Source organism: Bison bison, unplaced genomic scaffold (genome assembly GCF_000754665.1).
Source record: "Bison bison bison isolate TAMUID 2011002044 unplaced genomic scaffold, Bison_UMD1.0 scf7180017864485, whole genome shotgun sequence".
NCBI classification, from domain to species: Eukaryota; Metazoa; Chordata; class Mammalia; order Artiodactyla; family Bovidae; genus Bison; species Bison bison.
Window position 1 is genome coordinate 3,691,042 of NW_011495045.1, and position 21,081 is coordinate 3,712,122.

At 36.9% G+C, this 21,081-nt stretch overlaps 1 protein-coding gene across 2 annotated transcripts in view; it reads right to left on the reverse strand.

Annotated features, from left to right (window-relative positions):
- Positions 1-21,081, reverse strand: part of RDX (radixin) — a 90,823-nt gene that overhangs the window by 27,688 nt on the left and 42,054 nt on the right. For both annotated transcript variants that reach the window (XM_010862858.1, XM_010862857.1), the window contains exons 11-12: positions 7,410-7,570; positions 5,255-5,347 (exon numbers count right to left, since the gene is read on the reverse strand). In XM_010862858.1, the coding sequence (XP_010861160.1) occupies positions 5,255-5,347; positions 7,410-7,570 (254 nt within the window). The remainder of the gene's footprint in view (positions 1-5,254; positions 5,348-7,409; positions 7,571-21,081) is intronic.

Here is a 21,081-nt window from a genome sequence, read left to right on the forward strand (position 1 = left end):
CCTACTAAAAGAGACTGATCAAACAGAAGCAATGCAAAATCCTACTCTGGACACTGGCTTGGCAAATTAGCTATAATAGACTTTTTGGGTCAATTCTGAATACTGTGTGCCCAGAAATATACTCACGCATATATGGTTAACTTACAACAAAGCAGCCAAGAATATAGATTGGGGAAGGGAAACTAGACAGCCACGTGCAAAAGGATGAAACTGGACGCCTACTGTACACACCACAGAGAAAAATCAACCCAACATGGATCGAAAGACTTGAACATAGGACCTGAAATCATAAAACTTTTCAAAAAAATATAGACAGTAAGCGCCTTGATATAGGTCTTGGTGATAAATTTTTGGATTTGACACCAAAAGCAAAAGCAATACAAACAAAAACAAACATGTGGGACAACTTTAAACCAAAAGGCTTTGCAAACCAATATATATATACACACACACATATATATCAAGAATATGAAAAGGCAAGATACAAAACAGGAGAAAATACATGTGAATTATAGTTCTGATAAGGTGTTAATACCCAAAATATGTGAAGAATTCATACAGCTCAACAAAAACAACAACCACCCTAATAGTATTTTTTTTTAATGAGCAAATGATACGAATAGACATTTTTTCTAAAGAAGACAGAGATGGCCAACAGGCACACGGAAAGATATTCAACATCATTAATCATCAGGGAAATGCAAATCAAAACCACAATGAGATAACACATCATACCTGTAAGAATGGCTACTATCAAAAAGACAAGAAATAACAAGTGTTGGTAAGGATGTGGAAAAAAGGGAACACTTGTTCACCTTCACTGGGAATGTGAACTGGTGTAGCCACTGTGGAAAAGAGTACGAAGATCTCTTAAAAAATTTAAAAACAGAACTACTATATATAATCCAGCTATTCTACTTCTGAGTATTTATCCAGAGGAAGAAAACGCTAACTCGAAAAGATATATACATCCCCCCAATATGTTCACTGCAGCATTATTTACACAACAGCCAAGATACGGAAAAAACCTAAGTGTCCATCAGTAGGTAAAGAGATAATGAAAAGGCAGTATACGTATATTGTATTGTTGTTCTTTCATCACTAAGTCATGTCTGGCTCTTTGCAACCCCATGGACTGTAGCTTACAAGACTCCTCTGTCTGTAGGAGTGTCCACGCAAGAATTACTGGAGTGGGTTGCCATTTCCTTCTCCAGGGGATCTTCCTGACCCAGGGATTGAACCAGAGTCTCCTGCATTGAGGGCGGATTCTTTATTGCTGAGCCACCAGAGAAGTCCCCATACAATGCAAATATAAATATAAATATATTCAAATATTAAGATTTTGGATTTCTAAAATCTTAAGATACTGGATTTCCATCCAGTACACATATACAGTGGAATATTATTCAGTTATAAAAAAGGAAAATATTGCCATTTGCAACAACACAGATGGACCTTGAGGGTATTATGCCAAGTAATATAAGTCAGACAGAGAAAAGCAAATTACCACATGATCTCACTTATATGTGGAATCTAAAAAATCAAAACACAAACAAACAAAAAAACTGAGCTTATGGATACAGAGAACAGATCAATGGTTACCAGAAACAAAAGTTGAAGAGGAATGGGAGAAGGGAATTAAAAAGTACAAACTCCCATGTATAAAATAAATGAGTCATGGGGATATATATAGAGAGAGCATTATATGGACTAACACGGACTATAGTTAATAATATATTCTGTATTTCAAAGTTGCTAAGAAAGCAAATCTTAAAAGTTTACATTACAAGATGAAAATTTATGTAGCTATATGATGATGGATGTTAACAAGACTTACCATGATGATCATTTCACAACAGATACAAATACCGAACCATATTATACACCTGAAAATACATTATATGTCAATTATATCTAAATGAAAAACTTTTGAATATAGTCTGAGATGAGATGAAAACTGACTAAAATGGAACAGTATGTACAGCATGAGCTCACTCTGGACATACAAATGATTGTTGTTGTTCAGTCACCAAGTTGTGTACAACTCTTCGTGACTCCATGGGCTGCAGCATACCAGGTTTCCCTGTCCCTCACTATCTCCCAGAGTTTGCCCAAGTTCATGTCCATTGCATCGGTGATACCATCCAACCATCTCATCCTCTGTCACCCTTTTCTCCTGCCTCCAATCTTTCCATGCATTCTGGGTCTTTTCCAATGAGTTGGCTCTTCTCATCAGGTAGCCAAAATACTGGAGCTTCAGCTTCAGCATCAGTCCTTCCAATGAATATTCAGGGTTGATTTCCTTAAGATTGACTGGCTTGATCTCCTTGCAGTCTAAGGGATTCTCAAGAGTCTTCTTCAGCATGACAGTGCAAAAGCATCAGAGTTCAAAAGCATCAATTCTTCAGCGATACCAATGTATATGTATACACATACATGCACTCAATATGTCAGCAAATTTGGAAAACTCAGCAGTGGCCACAGGACTGGAAAAAGTCAGTTTTCACTACAATCCCAAAGAAGGGCAATGCCAAAGAATGTATAAACTACCACACAACTGCACTCATTACACATGCTAGCAAAGTAACGCTCAAAATCCCTCAAGCTAGCTTCAGCAGTACATGAACCAAGAACTTCCCGATGTATAAGCTGGGTTTCAAAAAGGCAGAGGAACTAGAGATCAAATTGCCAACGTTAATTGGATCATGGAGAAAGCAAGAGAATTCCAGAAAAATATCAACTTCTGTTTCATTGACTATGCTAAAGCCTTTGATTGTGGATCATAACTGAAAAATCCTTAGAGATGGGAATACCAGACCACCTTACTTGTTTCCTGAGAAACCTGTACACAGGACAAGCAGCAACAGTTAGAACCAGATGTAGAAAAACGGACTGGTTCAAAATTGGGAAAGGAGTACAACAAGGCCGTATAATGTCACCCTGCTTATTTTATCTTGTATGTAGCACATATCATGTGAAATGCCAGGCTGGATGAATCACAAGCTGGAATCAAGACTGCCAGAGAAATATCAACAACCGCAGATATGCAGATGACACCACTATAATGGCAGAAAGTGAAGAGGAACTAAAGAGCCTCATAATGAGGGTGAGAGAGGAGAGTGAAAAAGCTGGTTTAAAACTCAACATTCAAGAAACTAAGATCATGGCATCCAGTTCCATCACTTCATGGCAAACAGAAGGTGAAAAAGTGTAAGCAGAGACAGATTTTATTTTCTTGGGCTCCAAAATCTCTGGGGATGGTGACTGCAGCCATGAAATTAAGACATTTAGCTTTCTGGAAGGACAGCTATGAGAAACCTAGACAGCGTATTAAAAAACAGAGATATCACTTTGTCAACAAAGGTCTGTGTAGTCAGTTCTGATTTTTCCAGTAGTCATGTACGGATGTGAGAGTTGAACCATAAAAAAGGTTGAGAACTTTAGAACTGATGCTTTCAAATTGTAGTGCAGGAGAAGACTCTTGCAAGTCCAGCAAGGAGATCAAACCTGAATATTCATTGCAAGGACTGATGCTGAATTTCCAATACTCTGGGCACCTGATGGGAATAGCCAACTCATTGGAAAGGCCATGATGCTGGGAAAGACCGAGGGCAGGAGGAGAAGGGGGCAGCGCAGGATGAGACAGTTAGATAGCATCACCAACTCAATGGACATGAACTGAAACAAATTCCTGGAGATAGGGGAGGGGAGAGGAGAACAGCACACTGCAGTCCATGGGGTTGCAAAGCATCAGGGCACAACTCAATGACTGAATAACAACAACAGCACACATATGCACATAGGAAAAGATCCTGGAAGGATAGGCACCGTGATGTTAAAATACTGATCCTAGTTTGTGGGAATGTGATTTTTCTTTTATGTGCATTTTCTGATTTCTATAATTCACAGGATGTGTTTCTGTGATACATTATTTTTATAAGTTTGTGTGTCCCTGAAGTTCATAAATCATTCCTAAGAGGGATACAATTCTAATAAGAGAAGTGTTAACATATAAGTTAACAGTGCTTTCACTTCTGTGGAGCTCTATGTACATATATGGGCTTCCCACATTGCCTGCCAATGCAGGAGATGCGAGTTCGATCCCTGTGTCTGGAAAATCCCCTAAAGAAGGAAACAGCAACCCACTCCAGTATTCTTGCCTGGGAAATCCCATGGACAGAGAAGCCTCGAGGGCTACCATCCATGGGGTCACAGAAGAGTCAGACACGACTTAGCAACTAAACAACATGTACATATATACATAACTCTAATATAAAAAACTCCCCTATGAAATCCAAAGTGCTACAAAGAAAATTTAAAGTGAAAGAAAACCATTTTAGCTAACAAGTACATGTTGTTGTAGCAAAGTCACGGAACTATATACCTTTGAGTGTAAAAATTATTATTATAGTTTCATTTAAAAGTTTAAAGTCTGAATTAAATTCTCCTCTTATATTCCCCACCCTTCCAAGTAAAGCCTAATTTTTCACTTTTTTGCCATTTCAGACAACAGTAGTTTCACGTACTTAGGAACTCTGGAATCTTAGTATCGTTTTGATTACATTCTTCTAATTCAACTTTAGAGCCAATCATTTGGTTGCCATGCCCCTTTGAGTCTATGAAAAAATGTCCTTCAACAATTCCTGTCCCTCTCTTTTCTCAATGCCACATCCTTAGTGAGTCATTAGCTCATAAGTAATCCTGTCCACTATCCTAATCCATCCATCATTCTGATTGCTAAGCTGTTTTTATAAAATCATGCTTCATCATGTTACAAACGTGTTCTGAAATCTTCAAAGCCCAAAGTCTACAGATACTTCCCAACATCCTTCTTTTGAGCAGGGTGTTTACTTAAAGCCTTTCACAGCTTAATGACTTCTCTAGCCTCAACTCTCAAAGTTCCTGAAATAAGATTCTTCCTATGCTCATTCAATTCCTACAATCTGGAATGACTATCTCTTCAGTCCCCATCTTTTCTACTCCCAAACTGAATGTCATTCAACAGCTAGCTTAAATTTTTAAGGGTGGGTGTCCCCAACACCTGCCTCATTCCTAAAGAAACTAACACTTCTGTGTTCCCAACGTACTGATTAGCTCTTATCACTAGATTAATATTAAACTACAATATGTACACATTCATACAGTGGTATCTCTTCCCATCTAAATCATGACTGTATCTTAATCTCTATAAATTCAGCATATGCTGGGTACAAAATAGGTGTTTGGTAAATGATAGTGATGAACAAATGATTACTTTGTGTTGCCACTCAGTAGCCTCCTCTTCCTTTTTCTTCTTGGCTTCCTCTAGAAGTGCAATCTTGGCAGTGAATTCGGCAAGTTCTGCTGCCTAAAATAAATGAAACAATTGCCAATACTAAAAAATATAATAGGGTTTCAATAATTTAAGTCAAAAACGCTTTAATATACATGAACTGTTTTTTCTTTTTGGGCCACGTCGTGTGGCTTTTAAGATTTTAGTTTCCCCACCAAGGACAGAACCCATGCCCCCTGCAGTGAAAGTGCAAAGTCCTAACCACTGGATTGCCAGGGAATTCCAACATGGACTCTTTTTATGTGTTTATCATAGAGCCTTCTGTTTAAAAAAAAAGGAACTATTTCTTTCAGATCATAAAAATCTTATTTGTATTATAAGCTCATAAGGAGACAAAGTGAGACTTTTTTTTATTATTCTATATACACAAAGTTACTCCTGTTTTCATAGCAAGAACCTAGGAGCTACTTTTTAACTTTCGTCAATAAAGTATTTGCTAACGCTTACAGAAGGAAAAAAAAGAAAAAACTGTTTACATAATGCTTTTTATGGCACTTTGTCAAATAATCTCACGTGACACCCTATTAGGTGGTTTTACTCCATTTTTCAAAGGGAGGGATCTGAGGCTCAGAAAGACCCAAAGACACAGAGCAAGGAAATGCCTAAACCAATACTTAAATCCCAATTCTTCTGGCTTTCATGCATACTCATCATTTGCAGGTCCAGTAAATACACACAAAAAAATCCAGTCATGACCCATCTTATAATTAACTTATGATTATCTTATAAAATTTAGAATATACATAATGGCAGTTTATCTAAAGCAAAACATGCCAGTAGCTTATATAAAATCAAAGTGGATCAGAATCCTTTGTTAGCTACAAGCTCTATGTATCTTTTATGGTTTTATTTCTAGGTTTCTTTTTAAAAGAAGAAATAAACAGTTTAGACTCATTTCCAAACTCTGTCATTAAGTTACTTGGATCTTAGGTTTGCTTTAAAGAAAGTATAATATACCTAATTTTACAGAAGTTTTCTCTTTTTTTTTTTTTTCAGTTTCCATTATCTGAACTTATTTTCTTATTAGTCCTCATTGGCAAACAAAATTTTTACTGTTGATTTTGGGTACAAGACACTTCTAGCAGTGGCTGCCCAATATTGATCATTTATTTAATACAGTAAATAAATACTGCAACCTCCAAACTGTCTATTTTTACACTGGTACTACCTTTATGATGACAGGTATTCATTCCTCTGTCTGAATACAGAAAATGGTTCATTTATTTCATGGTTTTCATGTTTCTTTGTTATTCTACTTACTGCTTTAAAATACATTCAAATAATAGTACAGGGAGGGAGGTGGGAGGGGGGTTCAGGATGGGGAACACGTGTACACCTGTGGCGGATTCATTTTGATGTATGGCAAAACCAATATAATATTGTAGAGTAATTAGCCTCCAATTAAAATAAATAAATTTAAATTATATGTATAAAAAAAAAGGTATGTGAATGTATTTTAGGAGTTCATGTTTCAGCCTCCCTGGTGGCTCAGCTGGTGAAGAATCTACCTGCAATGAAGGAGATCTGGGTTCAATCCCGGGGCTGGGAAGATTCCCTGGAAAAAGGAACAGCTTCCCACTCCAGTATTCTGGCCTGGAGAATCCCATGGACTGGATAGTCCATGAGACAAAGAGTCAGACACAACTGAATGACTTTCACTTTCACAAAGCTATGTCTTTGCAGTGAGTGCACACATACCATAGTGAGGAGAGCTGAAAACACGTTTAACCAACACCTTTGTGTTCAGAAGGCTTCCCAGGTGGCTCAGTGGTGAAGGAGTCCACCTGCCATGCAGGAGACACGGGAGATGTGCCAGTTCGATCCCTGAGTCGGGAAGATCCCTTGGAGGAGGAGATGGCAACCCACTCCAGTATTCTTGCCTGGAGAATCCCATGGACAGAGGAGCCTGGCAGGTTATAGTCCAAAGGGTTGCAAAGAGCTGGACATGACTGAGCGACTGAGTATGGAACGATGCATTTGTGTTCAGAGAATATATAGTCTCAAATTGTGGGACTGATTTTATCCATACTTTTGCCTAAATTTTTCTTTTTCCCTAATAGAACCCAGGTTCCCTTACCAGCTGCTCCTGATTCTTCATCTGGTCGGCAGCCTGTTTCGCTAGAGCAGACTTGGCCTCTTCAGCAGCTTGACGCTCCTTTTCAAGCCTTTCTGCCTCTTCTTTTGCTCGTTTTCGTTCCTGGTCCAATTCTAGAGCTTTTCGAGTCTGTTCTTCCAGTTCTGTCAAATATATGTATCCCCCAAAACAATGATTAATTCTAATTTTCTCATTATGAAAAGAAGCTGAAACAGTAGCAAGGAATATAAGCTGTAAAGTTTTTAAAAATTAGCACATCTTTAAATGAACATACACCTTGTTTTTAACTTGAAAAAGGCCTAATACATTTTAAAACTCTATTTACACTCCAAAAATGCAAAGAAATGAAAATTCTTTATAACTCAGGTTTCTATCCTAACTCTAGAAACATATCCTCTATTTTTTAAAAATATTCTCTCCAAAAGAGAACCCTCCTACACTGTTAGTGGGAATGTAAAAACTGGTACAGCTACTATGGAGAACAGTATGGAAGTTCCTCAAAAAACTAAAAATAGAACTATCATATGACCCCAAAATCCCACTCCTGGGCATATACCAAGAGAAAACCATAATTTAAAAATATATATGCACCCCAATGTTTGCTGCAGCACTATTTACAACAGCCAAGACATGGAAGCAAGCTAAATGTCCACAGACAAAGGAATGGATAGAGAAGATGTGGTATATATATATATACAATGAAATATTACTCAGCCATAAAAAGAACAAAAGAATACCACTTGCAGCAATATGGATGGACCAGAGATTGTCAGACTGAGTGAAGTGAGTCAGAGAAAAACAAATATCATATGATATTGCTTATATGTGGAATCTAAACAAAAGGGTACAAATGAACATATTTACAAAACAGAAGTCAAGTCACAGATACAGAAAACAAACTTATGGTTAGCAGGGGATGGGGGTGGGGGTAGGTATTGGGACTGACATATACACACTATTATATGTAAAACATAAATAAGAACTTGCTGTATAGCACAGGGTACTCAATTCAATACTGTGTAATGGACTATATGTTAAAAGAATCTTTAAAAAAAAAGAGGGGATATATGTGTAACTGATTCACTTTGCAGTACACTTAAAACTAACACAACATTGTAAATCAATTACAATTCAATGAAAATTCAAAAAACAAATACCCTCGCCAAACTTTTTTGAGAAAATATATATCGCTCGTTTTAAAGTTTTTATTTCATTTATGCTGGGTTCTCGTGGCGTGTGGGCTTACTCGAGTTGCAGCACAGGAGCTCTACAGGACTTGGGCTCAGGAGTTGCGGTGCTCAGGCTCTCTAGCTGTGGCGCCCAGGTTTAGCTGCCTCGGGGCATGTGGGATCTTAGTTCCCTGACCAGGAATCGAACCCCTGTCCCCTGCATTGGAAGGCAGATTCTTTACCACTGGACCAACAAGGAAGTTCCCTCTCCAAAGTTTTGACCAAACAAACTGCTATCTATTTAAAAAATCTATAAAGTAGCACACTTTAAAACTTGTGGAAATTTTTACTTATCTAAACTAAGTATTAGATAAGTAAACCCAAGACATTAAGACTGAAAACAATACTTACTGACTCAAATAGAAATTCTGATGTGGATTGTATGAATTACTGAAAATTTTGAATTATCAGTACACATCCATTCCTCAAGCAGGAAGATAAGAAAACCAGTTATTTGGTGATGAATGAGATGAATTTTAATCCTTAAGTATACAGATCATAAAGTTAATTCTCTTATTCTAATGAGCTGAGAAAGGAAAATATTACTAGCATAAAGCCAAATGAGTTTAAATCAATTTGAAAGTACTAATTTTAAGAACTACTATTATTCTGACAATCTGCAGTAAGTAGCAAGGACATCTGTGACAGAAGACAAGAGGATGTCGTCTATGAAGATGGGTGCAATGTCCTACGAAGGATGACTCTCCCATTCTGTATACTTCAGAAAAGAGGAAAACCTAAAAATCTATATGTCAAAAGGTTTGAAATCTAACTGTCACGTACAAATCACCTTACTGTTCTTAACTTTGCTGTTTTTGGTCAGAACTAATTTAAGTAACTACAGTTAAGACTTGGGAGGATTTGAGAAGATTGGGAAGAAAAATGACTTTAAACTCTAGATAAAGTGAAAAATTCTATGTGGCTATTTGGCTATAAAGATGAAATGTATGTAACGAAGGACGTTACTGAAGCTAAATTCTAGAATTAATTCATTTTAGTATTTGTCTTCTAAAACTTAGACATCAGAGCTAGCTAACCCCTCTAACTCTTATTATAATATTCTATCTGATTGATTGACATATAAAATAAACCTCACAAAGTTCATGACTTTATCCTTCTTCTAAAAAAGCAAACAAATAATTAGAAAAGTTTACAAATGAAAACAAAGCTTTCTCTCGTAATAGAAATTCTTTCTATACTATGATACAATAAAGAAAAATAAGTCTGGGTTACAAAGTTAACTTTCAAAATAAATATTTCCTGATATTCTTTGTTTTCTATCAGTTTTTTTTTTTGTAGTAAGTATTAATTTGAGGAACAGAAGATAAAGCAGTGATTGCTTTGTTGTATATTAAGAATTACACATAAGTCTAATTTTTTAAACATTGAGAAATTAACTGAAAACTTCAAATCTACTCTAGCCTCTTCTAGAAAGTAAGATTTTGAAATGCCAACAAAGATCCTCCTACTTTTCCCTCCAGTGAACTATAATTTGTAAACTATGATTCACTGATCAAACCCAACTCAATATCTTATTTTTGTAAATAAACTTTTACTAGAACTCACACCCTCTCTCATTTAAGTATTGTATATGACTGCTTTCGTGCTGCAGTGGTAGAACTGAAAGCTGTAACAGATCACGTGGCCTGCAAACCCTGAAATATTTACTACCCAACCCTTTACAGAAGGAGTTTGTGAACCCATGAACAGAATATTTTAGGAGTTCCCTGGCAGTCCAATGGCTAGGCCTCAGTGCTTTCACTGCCGTGGCCCCAGGTTCAAGCCCTGGTGGAGGGAACTAGGATCCCGCTGGCCACGTGGCACAGCCAAAAAAAAAGAAGAGTGTATTTCTATGAAACAAACATCCCTCCAGACCTTGGATCAAGTTAGAGGCGCTTGAGGAGAAGGATTAGATAAGAAAAGTGAATAACATCAATGTTTTTACCCATCTGGGTCATAAAAATCTAGAACCTACAATTTTTGAGGATCTGTCAAGTGGCAAGCCAAGGAATCTGGCTTCTTTTAGAATCTCAGCTCTTTCAGGATGAAGGGGGAAAGTTTCCAGAATAAATTGTTTCTCTCACTAATAGTACACAGCATACTGATGCAGATGGTTATGGAAGTTAAATTAGGAGTAGATCAGGAAAGTTATTCTAAGTTCAAGCTAATAAAATTTGTGAAAGTTTCTCCTTCTTAATCAGGTTTGAATACAAGTACCACTTGATTTTGACAAGTCTAAGACTTTACAAGCCAAATGATCTCTAATGTTACCCCAAGGGCAAAGATTGGAAACTATAAAATTGCAACAGTTATAAGTAAAAAATATACTACTAAAAAAAAATCTCAGAAGGAGTATAGGTTTTTTTTTTTCCTCCTCTTTCCAGTCTAGGGCAACAGTTCATTTTTACACTGGAGAAAGAACTAATACTATTGATATTCTAAAACAAAAGCAAATAAAAGTCCTATTATTAAAATTCTTAGAAATCACAGAAAAAGAATATGATCATAAATTACTTACTGAAAAAGGAATTTTAAAGTATCTGTACTACATCTAAGCAATGAAGTATTGTGTTATTGTAAAAAAGGAAGGAAGATATCTTTGAATACATATGGACTTTCAAGATTACATTAATTGAAAACAGCAAGGTGCAATTTGTTTAAGAAACAAGTGGAGAGAAAGCATATCTTTGTGTGTATATCATGTATACTTGCTTATTTTATATACAAAAAATGGTATATAATAGTCCTAGCAGAGTGGAATAAAGGCAGAGCCTGCAATATTCTATCAAGCTGAGAAAACAGAGATCTAGACTCTGGAGCTGCAAAAGCATCCAAGACTTGAAAGGACAAGATCCTGAAAAGAAATAAATAGAAAAGTCTCAAAATCTGTGTGTTATTTCCCCTCAAGATATTTGCCAACTCCTAAAATGTACACATATGGGCTCAAATACTACAGAAACAAGTAAAAAGCAGCTCTAAGAGTGCAAAGAGCTGATCTAAGAGATTAACACCCTCTTGCAGTTTGGCAATCAAAGGCTGGATTCAAGGCCCTTTAAGATAAGATAACTGTCCTGGTAAATACTCAAGTCTTTCAGATGACACCCCCAAATGGCTACAGACTAGCAGAAAAGGAAAACTAGAAAGAGACCAACCTTAACAAAGCCTGAAACCCAGACAACTCCATCAAGGTGATCTGCACATATTCTTTCTGTCAAAAGAAAATTAAATCCTCCCTAAAAGAAAATGTAGGCCTTTCTTGGTGGCTCAGATGGTAAAGAATATGCCAGCAGTGCAGGAGACCTGGGTTCAATCCCTGGGTTGAGAAGATCCCCTGGAAAAGGGAATGGCAACCCACTTCAGTATTCTTGCCTGGAGAATCCCATGGAGGAGCCTGATGGGCTATGGTCCATGGGGTTGCAAAGTGTCAGACACAACTGAGTGACACCACCCGCCCCCACCCCCACCATCCCTGAAGGAAAATAACACCGTCTAAAGTCTCTATAACTTTTTCACACACAGTGTCGTGCATCTAATCAAAACTACCAGGCATACCAGACAGGATCAAATGAGGTCCTTTAAAATCCCCTCCTCCACACCGAAAAGGGAAAACAGACTACAGAATAGACCCATAAATTAGCCAGACATTGGAGTTAACAAGCAAGGTCATTAAAAGAACTATGACTGATACTGTTCATCTAGGAGAACCTGGGAAAAAAGCAAAGCATGAGGAAAAAATCAAAAGCCAGACAAACACTGGCAATAATGCAGAAATGGATTTTCAGAAGTCAAAAAAACCCTCTGCAAACATGCCAAGGGCCAGAGTCCCATTTGTAACTATAAAAGTTCAATTTACCACTCTTTTTCTTATGACTATGAACACAGTCTTTCCTTTACTACCTTCTAGAAACTCCGTACCACCTTTACCTTTAGGCTCACCATTTACAATCGCTTCATAAAGACAACCAGCTAAACGCTCAGCTCTTTGACAGAGACCAAACACACTGCTAATTTTATTTTAGCAAAACAGTGAGCCACACACTAGAATCATGCATTAAAGGAGAAAAAAGAAGCCCCATCTCAAAAAAGATAAAACATTTATAACCACCAAACAAATAGCAGAACTGTAAATGTGAAGAGTGTGTTAAGCTCCTCCTGTGGCTGAAAATGAAACATTAAAGGAAAAAAATCTGAAAGAAAAAAAAAAATGTACATACATACACACACACACGGGCAGTGGTGGAGAACTTAACAGAAAAACATGATTATAAGTGCCAACTTAGAAGATAAATCAGAGTTATGGAGCTTTCATCACATTCAAAAACTGTTATCACATCCTCAACCCACAGAAGTTTGCAGCAAAAACATTTCAACAGCTGATCTTCCTCTCCTGGAGTTTCCATTTCCAGAATATCTCCTCCAGGAGCTCTCTCTTCAAAAAAGTATTGTGAATAACTAGAATAGAAAGTCACAGAAGATTGGAGGAAAGGAATAGTTAATATAGCAAAGAGAAAACTACCAACCTAGGAATGAACCAGGAAGTGCATCACCTCACAATACTATGAGAGGAGAGGGTCTATTCTGTGAAATAGCAGTATATTCAGATTGTTGACTTAAATGGAAGAGCCTAGTCTTGGCAGATATTAAACTCTTCTGTAGACATTAGATGTCTTCTTATAAATTAAATGGCTCTCTAATAAGTTTTTCAAGTAATTAATATTTTCCATTTCTCAACTTCAGGATTATAAAAGTATATAACATATAACCATTAACAACTAATACCATAAAAGATTAAAGATAAAAGATAAAGTAACATGGCAGCCCAAGAGTCACCTTGTCCTTGAAACATGCTTCCTACCATTTTATTGTATACCTATGACTTATTTATGAGACACATCAGTTAAAAATCTTTTTAGATACAACTAGTAAATGAACTCTGTGGCACTGGCAATTCAATAGGCAAACTAGTAGGTGGAACAAGGGAGAAGGCACTGGCACCCCACTCCAGTACTGTTGCCGGGAAAATCCCATCGACGAAGGAGCCTGGTAGGCTGCAGTCCACAGGGTCGCTAAGAGTTAGACACGACTGAGTGACTTCACTTTCACTTTCCACTTTAATGCATTGGAGAAGGAAATGGCAACCCACTCCAGTGTTCTTGCCTGGAGAATCCCGGGATGGAGAAACCTGGTAGGCTGCAGTCCATGGGGTTGCACAGAGTCGGACACAACTGAAGCGACTTGGCAGGCAGGCAGCAGTAGGTGGAACAACGTCTAGCAATAGATTCACACACAGAGACTTCTGGATTTGTGACAAAGGTGATGCTATGTACGGTACAAAGTCTTAGCAATAAATGGATCTGGGTCAGTTAGAAATACATATGGGTAAAAAATAAACCTTGACCCTTACAAAAATCACATATATGGACTATGGACCGAAATGTGAAAGGTAAAACAAAGTTTCTAAAAGGTAGTAAAGAATAACACATTCATAATCATAAGGAAAAAGAGTGATAAACAGAGCTTAAAGTTGACTGTCTTTTCATTAAAAGACACCAACCATTAAGAGAGTAAAAAGGTATACCATGGAGAGATTTTTTTTTTTTTTAATAATACATGTAAAGATTTCCTTTACATGATCAATAGGATCAATAGATCAATAGGAAAAAGAAGAAAATCCAATGTTTTTCTTGAATGGGCAAAACAAGTGAAAAGGCATTTCAGAGAGAGCTATGATTTGTTAAGGTGCTCAAAGTCATCAGTCATCAAGGAATGCATTGTACTAACTGTATTCACTAGAACAGCTAAACAAACAAAAAAGAAATCATGACAATAATGAGTGGTGGATGTAATGATGAAGATGTAGAGCACTGGGAGGAATGAAAATTGATACAACCACTTTGGGAAACTGATGGCAGTATCTACAATAGCTCTGTACAGCTGTGATCCTGCAATTCCACTCACAATTCCAGTTGTGTACATTCAACAAATTAGTGGACAAGTATACCAACTACTATTTTCAAGAATGGTCATAGCAGCCTGATTTTATAATAGCTTCAAACAGGAAATATCCCCAATGTCTAGCACCAGTAGAATGGATAAACAGGTAAATATGTGCAGTCGAATATTATACAATAATGTAAAAAAAAAACTACAGCTATCTGCATAAGTCTGAGCAAAAAGAAGCCAAAAATAAGTACACGTGAATTTCTATGTAGTTCAAACACAGGCAAGATGATTCTAAGACATTGTGCCAAAAACTCAAGTAATAAAAGCCCAAAATAAATAATAAATTGGACTTTATCCAAATTTAAAACCAAGGAATACCATCAACAAAGTGAAAAGATTACCCACAGGAGAAAATACTTGCATATTATATATGTGATATATGAGATTTACAAACAAATTTTTAAAAAGTCTTATACCTCAACAACAGAAAGACTTGATTGAAAACTGCAGAGAAAATTTGAAAATACATTTTTTCCAAAGAGATACAAAGGGCCAATAAGGATGCTCAACATCATTAGCCATTAGGAAAACGCAAATCAAAACCACAATGAGACAGCACGTAGTTGCCATTTATAATGACTATAATCCAAAAGACAAACACCGTCAAGTGCTGGTGAGGATGTGGGGAACACATGTCTTGCTGGTAGGAATGTTAATGGCAAACAGTTGTCTTAGAAATCAGATGGGGAAGTCCTCAAAAAGTTAAACACACGGCCCAGCAATTCCACTCTCAGGCTTACAGCAAAAAGAAGTGAACACGTATGGATACACAGTAACTTGTACGCAAATGTTTACAGCAAACACAACAGTCAAAGGGTAGAAACAACCCACAAGTTCAAAAACTGATGAAAAAGTAAAATGTGACATCATATGCATAAAATATTATTCAGCAATAAAGTCCTTCAAAGATGCGAAAACAGGATGAAACCTGCAAACATTATGCTTAGCACAAGTCACAACAGACCATGATTTGCATGACTGCATTTATGTGAAATGTCCAGGACAGCAAAGTCTATAGCGATAAAAAAATTAAATTAGTAACTGCCCAGGTATGGGGGGTGGGGAAGCAGGGAGAAATGGGAATAAATGGGAGTGAATGCTAACAGTTATAGGACTTCTTTTAGGGGTGATGAAATTGTTCTAAAACCTTGGTGACAGCTGCGTAACTCCTGTGAATAATACTAAAAGCTATCACATCGTACACTTCAAATGGCTGTGTGGTATGTAAATTGTATCTCAACAAAGCTACTAGAAAAAAAAAGACTAAACTTTATGATACAAATCAGAAAGATATCTCACATTTGGAATGAAAAACTGGGAAGAGACACACGAGGGGGTTCCCTGAGGGCAGGTAATGTTCTCTATCTTGTTTTGGGCAGTTACAAAAATAAATTCATTTTATAAAAATTCACTGAGCCTTACATCTAAGAGGTATGCACATTATTATACCTACGAAAAAATTTCAACAAAAAATCTTTATCGTAACTATATAAAAACGTCAGTAAACTAGATTATTTACTTCCATTTTAGAAGTTAGGAACCTAAGGAGATCTAGAGGCTAAAAGTGACTCGCTTATGGTCATATTGTAAATTAATATCTGAATTAAAGCTTGACTTCTATTTGTAAACAATGTATACATAAACCCCCTCCTGCTCACAATTATTACTTTTATCACATTATCCTGTTTATCTTCTTCACAGCACTTACAACTGCATAAAATGATTTTTATTATGTTACATTTATTACTCTGTCTTTCCTCAATAAACTGTAAGCTACACAAGTGTAGGGATCTTACATGTTCAATACTATATCCCCAACAGCCAGAAAACGGCCTAGAACAGTACTGGGTGCTTAACAAGCTATTGAGTTGCTACTCAATAGCTCAATCGTGTCCAACTCTTTGCAACCCCATGAACTGTAGCCCTGCAGGCTTCTCTGTCCATCACCAACTCCTAGACCTTGTTCAAACTCATGTTCATTGAGTCAATGATGCCATCCAACCATCTCTGTCGTCCCCTTCTCCTCCTGCCCTCAATCTTTCCCAGCATCAGGCTCTTCTCTAATGAGTCGGCTCTTTGCATCAGGTGGCCAAGTACTGGAATGTCAGCTTCGGCATCAGTCCTTCCAATGAATATTGAGGACTGATTTCCTTTAGGATGGACTGGTTGGGTATCCTTGCAGTCCAAGGGACTCTCAAGAGTCTTCTTCAACACCAAAGTTTAAAAGCATCAATTATTTGGCACTCAGCCTTCTTTACTGTCCAACTCTCACATGCACACATGACTACTGGAAAAACCACAGCTTTGACTAGACCGACCTTTGTCTGCAAAGTAATCTGTTTTTTAATATGCTGTCTAGATTTGTCAGAGCTTTTCTTCCAAGGAGCAAGCATCTTTTAATTTCATGGCTGCAGTCACCACCTGCAGTGATTTTGAAGCCCAAGAAAATAGTTTGTCACTGTTTCCATTGTTTACCCATCTATTTAACATGAAGTGATGGGACCAAGATGCCATGATCTTCGTTTTCTGAATGTTGAGTCTTCAGTCAGCTTTTTCACCCTCCTCTTTCAACTTCATCAAGAGACTCTTTAGCTCCACTTCACTTTCTCCCATAAGGGTGGTGTCATCTGCGTATCTGAGGTTATTGCTATTTCTCCAGGCAATCTTGATTCCAGCTTGTGCTTCATCCAGCCCAGCATTTCGCATGATATACTCTGCGTGTAAGTTAAGTAAGCAGGGTGACAACATACAGCCTTGATGTACTCCTTTCCCAATTTGGAACTAGTCCGTGGTTCCAAGTCTGGTTCTAACTGTTGCTTCTTGACCTGCATACAGGTTTCTCAGGAGGCAGGTAAGGTGGTCTGGTATTCCCATCTCTTGAAGTATTTTCCACAGTTTGTTGTGATCCACACAGTCAAAGGCTTTAGCATAGTCAATGAAGTAGATGTTTTTCTGGAATTCTCTTGCTTTTTCAATGATCCAATGGATGTTGGCAATTTGATCTCTGGTTCCTGTGCCTTTTCTAAATCTAGCTTGAACATCTGGAATTTCTCAGTTCACATACTGTTGAAGCCTAGCTTGGAGAATTTTGAGCATTACTTTGCTAGCGGGTGAAATGAGTGGTGCAATTGTGTGGTAGTATGAACATTCTTTGGCACTGCCTTTCTTTTGGATTGGAATGAAAACTGACCTTTTCCAGTCCTTGTGGCCACTGCTGAGTTTTCCAAATTTGCTGGCCTATTGAGTACAGCACTTTAACAGCATCATTTTTTAGGATCTGAAATAGCTCAGCTGGAATTTCATCACCTCCACTAGCTTTGTTCGTAGTGATGCTTCCTAAGGCTCACATGACTTCACACTCAAGGATGACTGGACTTCACACTTTGGCTCCAGGTAACTGATGACACTATCATGGTTATATGGGTCATTATGATAACAAGTATCCAGAATGAAATCACTATACCCCAAACTCTTTCCTATGGTTTTTTTGAAAGTGGAAATTCATTTTGAAATGTATTTTTTTAGAACAGAAACTAAATTCAAGTTTGGCTGTCATATCTCAAATACAGTCACCAATGTTATCTTAAAAATAGTTAAAAGAATGACAAAGGAAGCTAAATAACTTAACAATAATGAATATGGCAATGCAAACTGTTAGCATGATTCTGTTTAATTATTTGTGACATTTCAAATTTCAAATAATACCATCAATATCAAATTTTTAAGAAAATAACAATAATGAAATATGTTTCTTTTCAAACAAAAAATTACTGGTTTATCTACTGAATATCATGATTTAGAAATGGTTGGAGCTACTTATCATTTGAATGAGAATTTAGCATAAATTACAAGACAACTGAGGCAGAGTTTAGGACAGCCTGGAAAAGCTTTATTATTAGAAAAAAAAAGAGGAAACAAGCAAAACTGGATGTCCTTCGCCTTAAGATGACTGATTTGAAACTGTCTTGACAAGGATGCTCTATATTTTTTCTTGTGTTCTATCTTCCTTATATTCTTTAGTGTTCACTTACTTAAGTACTTGTCTGTATGTAAATCAGTAATATTTTTATCAAACATCTAAATAAATGATTGAAAGATTTAATAGCTATTCTCTCAGAAAAGTTATTATATAAATGAAAAGCTGCTATCCTTCAATCTTCTCTTTAAAATCAAAGCAGTATTATAAATTTCTTTAAACTTTCCTTTTATAAAAAACACTTTAGTACATTCTAGCTTTTTTTCCCAAGATTTTTCCTCTAATATAAATATTGTTTACACTCTTCACATAGCACTTAGCACATGTTATCTAACTTTATTAAAATTTTTATGTATCCATCTCATTTCTGTCAAGCACACAGGATTCACTCCCATGAATGCTATGTATCTGTCTGTCTAAAATTCAGCACAAAGTTGGCACATCGTGAATCTCTTGCTTTAATTGATGAAAAACCACCTAGAGTGGCAGTGTGTGTGAAACTCGCACAGTCATGTCCAACTCTTTGTGACCCCATGGACTTCTTCAGGCCAGAATACTGGAGTGGGTAGCCATTCTCTTCTCCAGGGGATCTTCCCAACCCAGAGAGCGAACCCAGGTCTCCCACATTGCAGGAGGATTCTTTACCAGCTGAGCCACCAGGGAAGCCCAAGAGTGGTATAAACGGCATCAAGCCAGAATTCAGGAAACTAGTTTTACCCTTGTGCTACGGCCTGCAAACAAGTCTCTTTACTATCTCAGGGTTTCAAACTAAATAGTTTCTAGGTCTCTTACAGCTCTGAGAAGGTTCCTCATGAGTCAAGAGTAAAACCCAGGGCTTTGTAAAATCTATTTCTTCTCTTAGAAATATTATTTCCAATCATCTTACAATTGGGATGATCAATTTGTGCATTTATAACAATCTTTGTGACTTCCTCCTCCAGTTATCCATCTGGGCAAATTATTCTACCCACTGCTCAAGAGCATCATCCCACCATCAGCTGATACAAGGAGCAAAAATAAACCTTAAATAAAAGTAACAGCTATTTCAACAGAACTGAATGTCTGATTCTACTAGTCATCAGGAAAGCAAGTACTAATTCTTAAGAAGGAACACAGCATTTTATTTTGCTCATTATCTTTTTTGTCTAAAGTTACTTCATATAAACCACATTTGCTAAATATAAATGTAGCCCTTCTAAATATACATTGTAGTTGGGACTTCCCTGGTGGTCCAGTGGTTAAGAATCTGAATTGCAACTCAAGGAATTCTAGTTCAATCCCTGGTTGGGGAACTAAGATCCCACATGCCATGTAACACAACTACAGAGTCTATGTAGGACAAAAAAAGATTCCACATGACAAAGTGAAGATCCTGCATTGTCACAGCTAAGACCTGACATAGCCAAATAAAACAATATTAAAATAATAAAACATTAATATAATCTAACATTTTGGTTACCCACTGTCTAGGAAGTAGGTTCTTCCAAACATGTTATCAAAAACTAACAAAACATGGCTACGTGTTGTGTATTTTTTAATATAATGAAACTAGAGACTGAGTTCTAGAAGAGTTTAAAAAGTCACAATAGCTTAAAACACCTTAAATTACCTAGATGCCTTAAAGTACTTAAATATCCATAAAAAGATTTTGTTTAAATGCCAGAAAGCATTGAAAATGTATTTCTGTGTAGGGAACCCTGGAGAGTCCAAAGGAAAAAATTAACACATATAGTCATTTGTAATTTACAATAATAAAAGTACATATAAAAATATTTGAGTACTTAAGTAAATGAAAAACAAATATATGAGCACTGGATACATGAATGTGCCTTAAAAATGTTTATGATTTAATTCCACTAAGTATTAAATTGGCAATTAAATAGAATTAGGTCTATATATATTCAAATCCTGAAAGATGATGCTGTGAAAGTGCTGCACTCAATAGGCCAGAAAATTTGGAAAACTTAGCAGTGGCCACAGGACTGGGAAAGGTCAGTCTTCAGTCCAATCCCAAAGAAAGGCAATGCTAAAGAATGCTCAAACTACCACACAATTGCACTCATCTCACACACTAGTAAAGTAATGCTCAAAATTCTCCAAGCCAGGCTTCAGCAATACATGAACCGTGAACTTCCTGATGTTCAAGCTGGTTTTAGAAAAGGCAGAGGAACCAGAGATCAAAGTGCTCATCTGCTAGATCCTCGAAAAAACAAGAGAGTTCCAGAAAAACATCTATTTCTGCTTTAGTGACTATGCCAAAGCCTTTGACTGTGTGGATCACAATAAACCATGGAAAATTCTTCAAGAGATGAGAATATCAGACCACCTGACCTGCCTATTGAGAAACCTATATGCAGGTCAGGAAGCAACAGTTAGAACTGGACATGGAACAACAGACTGGTTCCAAATAGGAAAAGGAGTATGTCAAGGCTGTATATTGTCACCC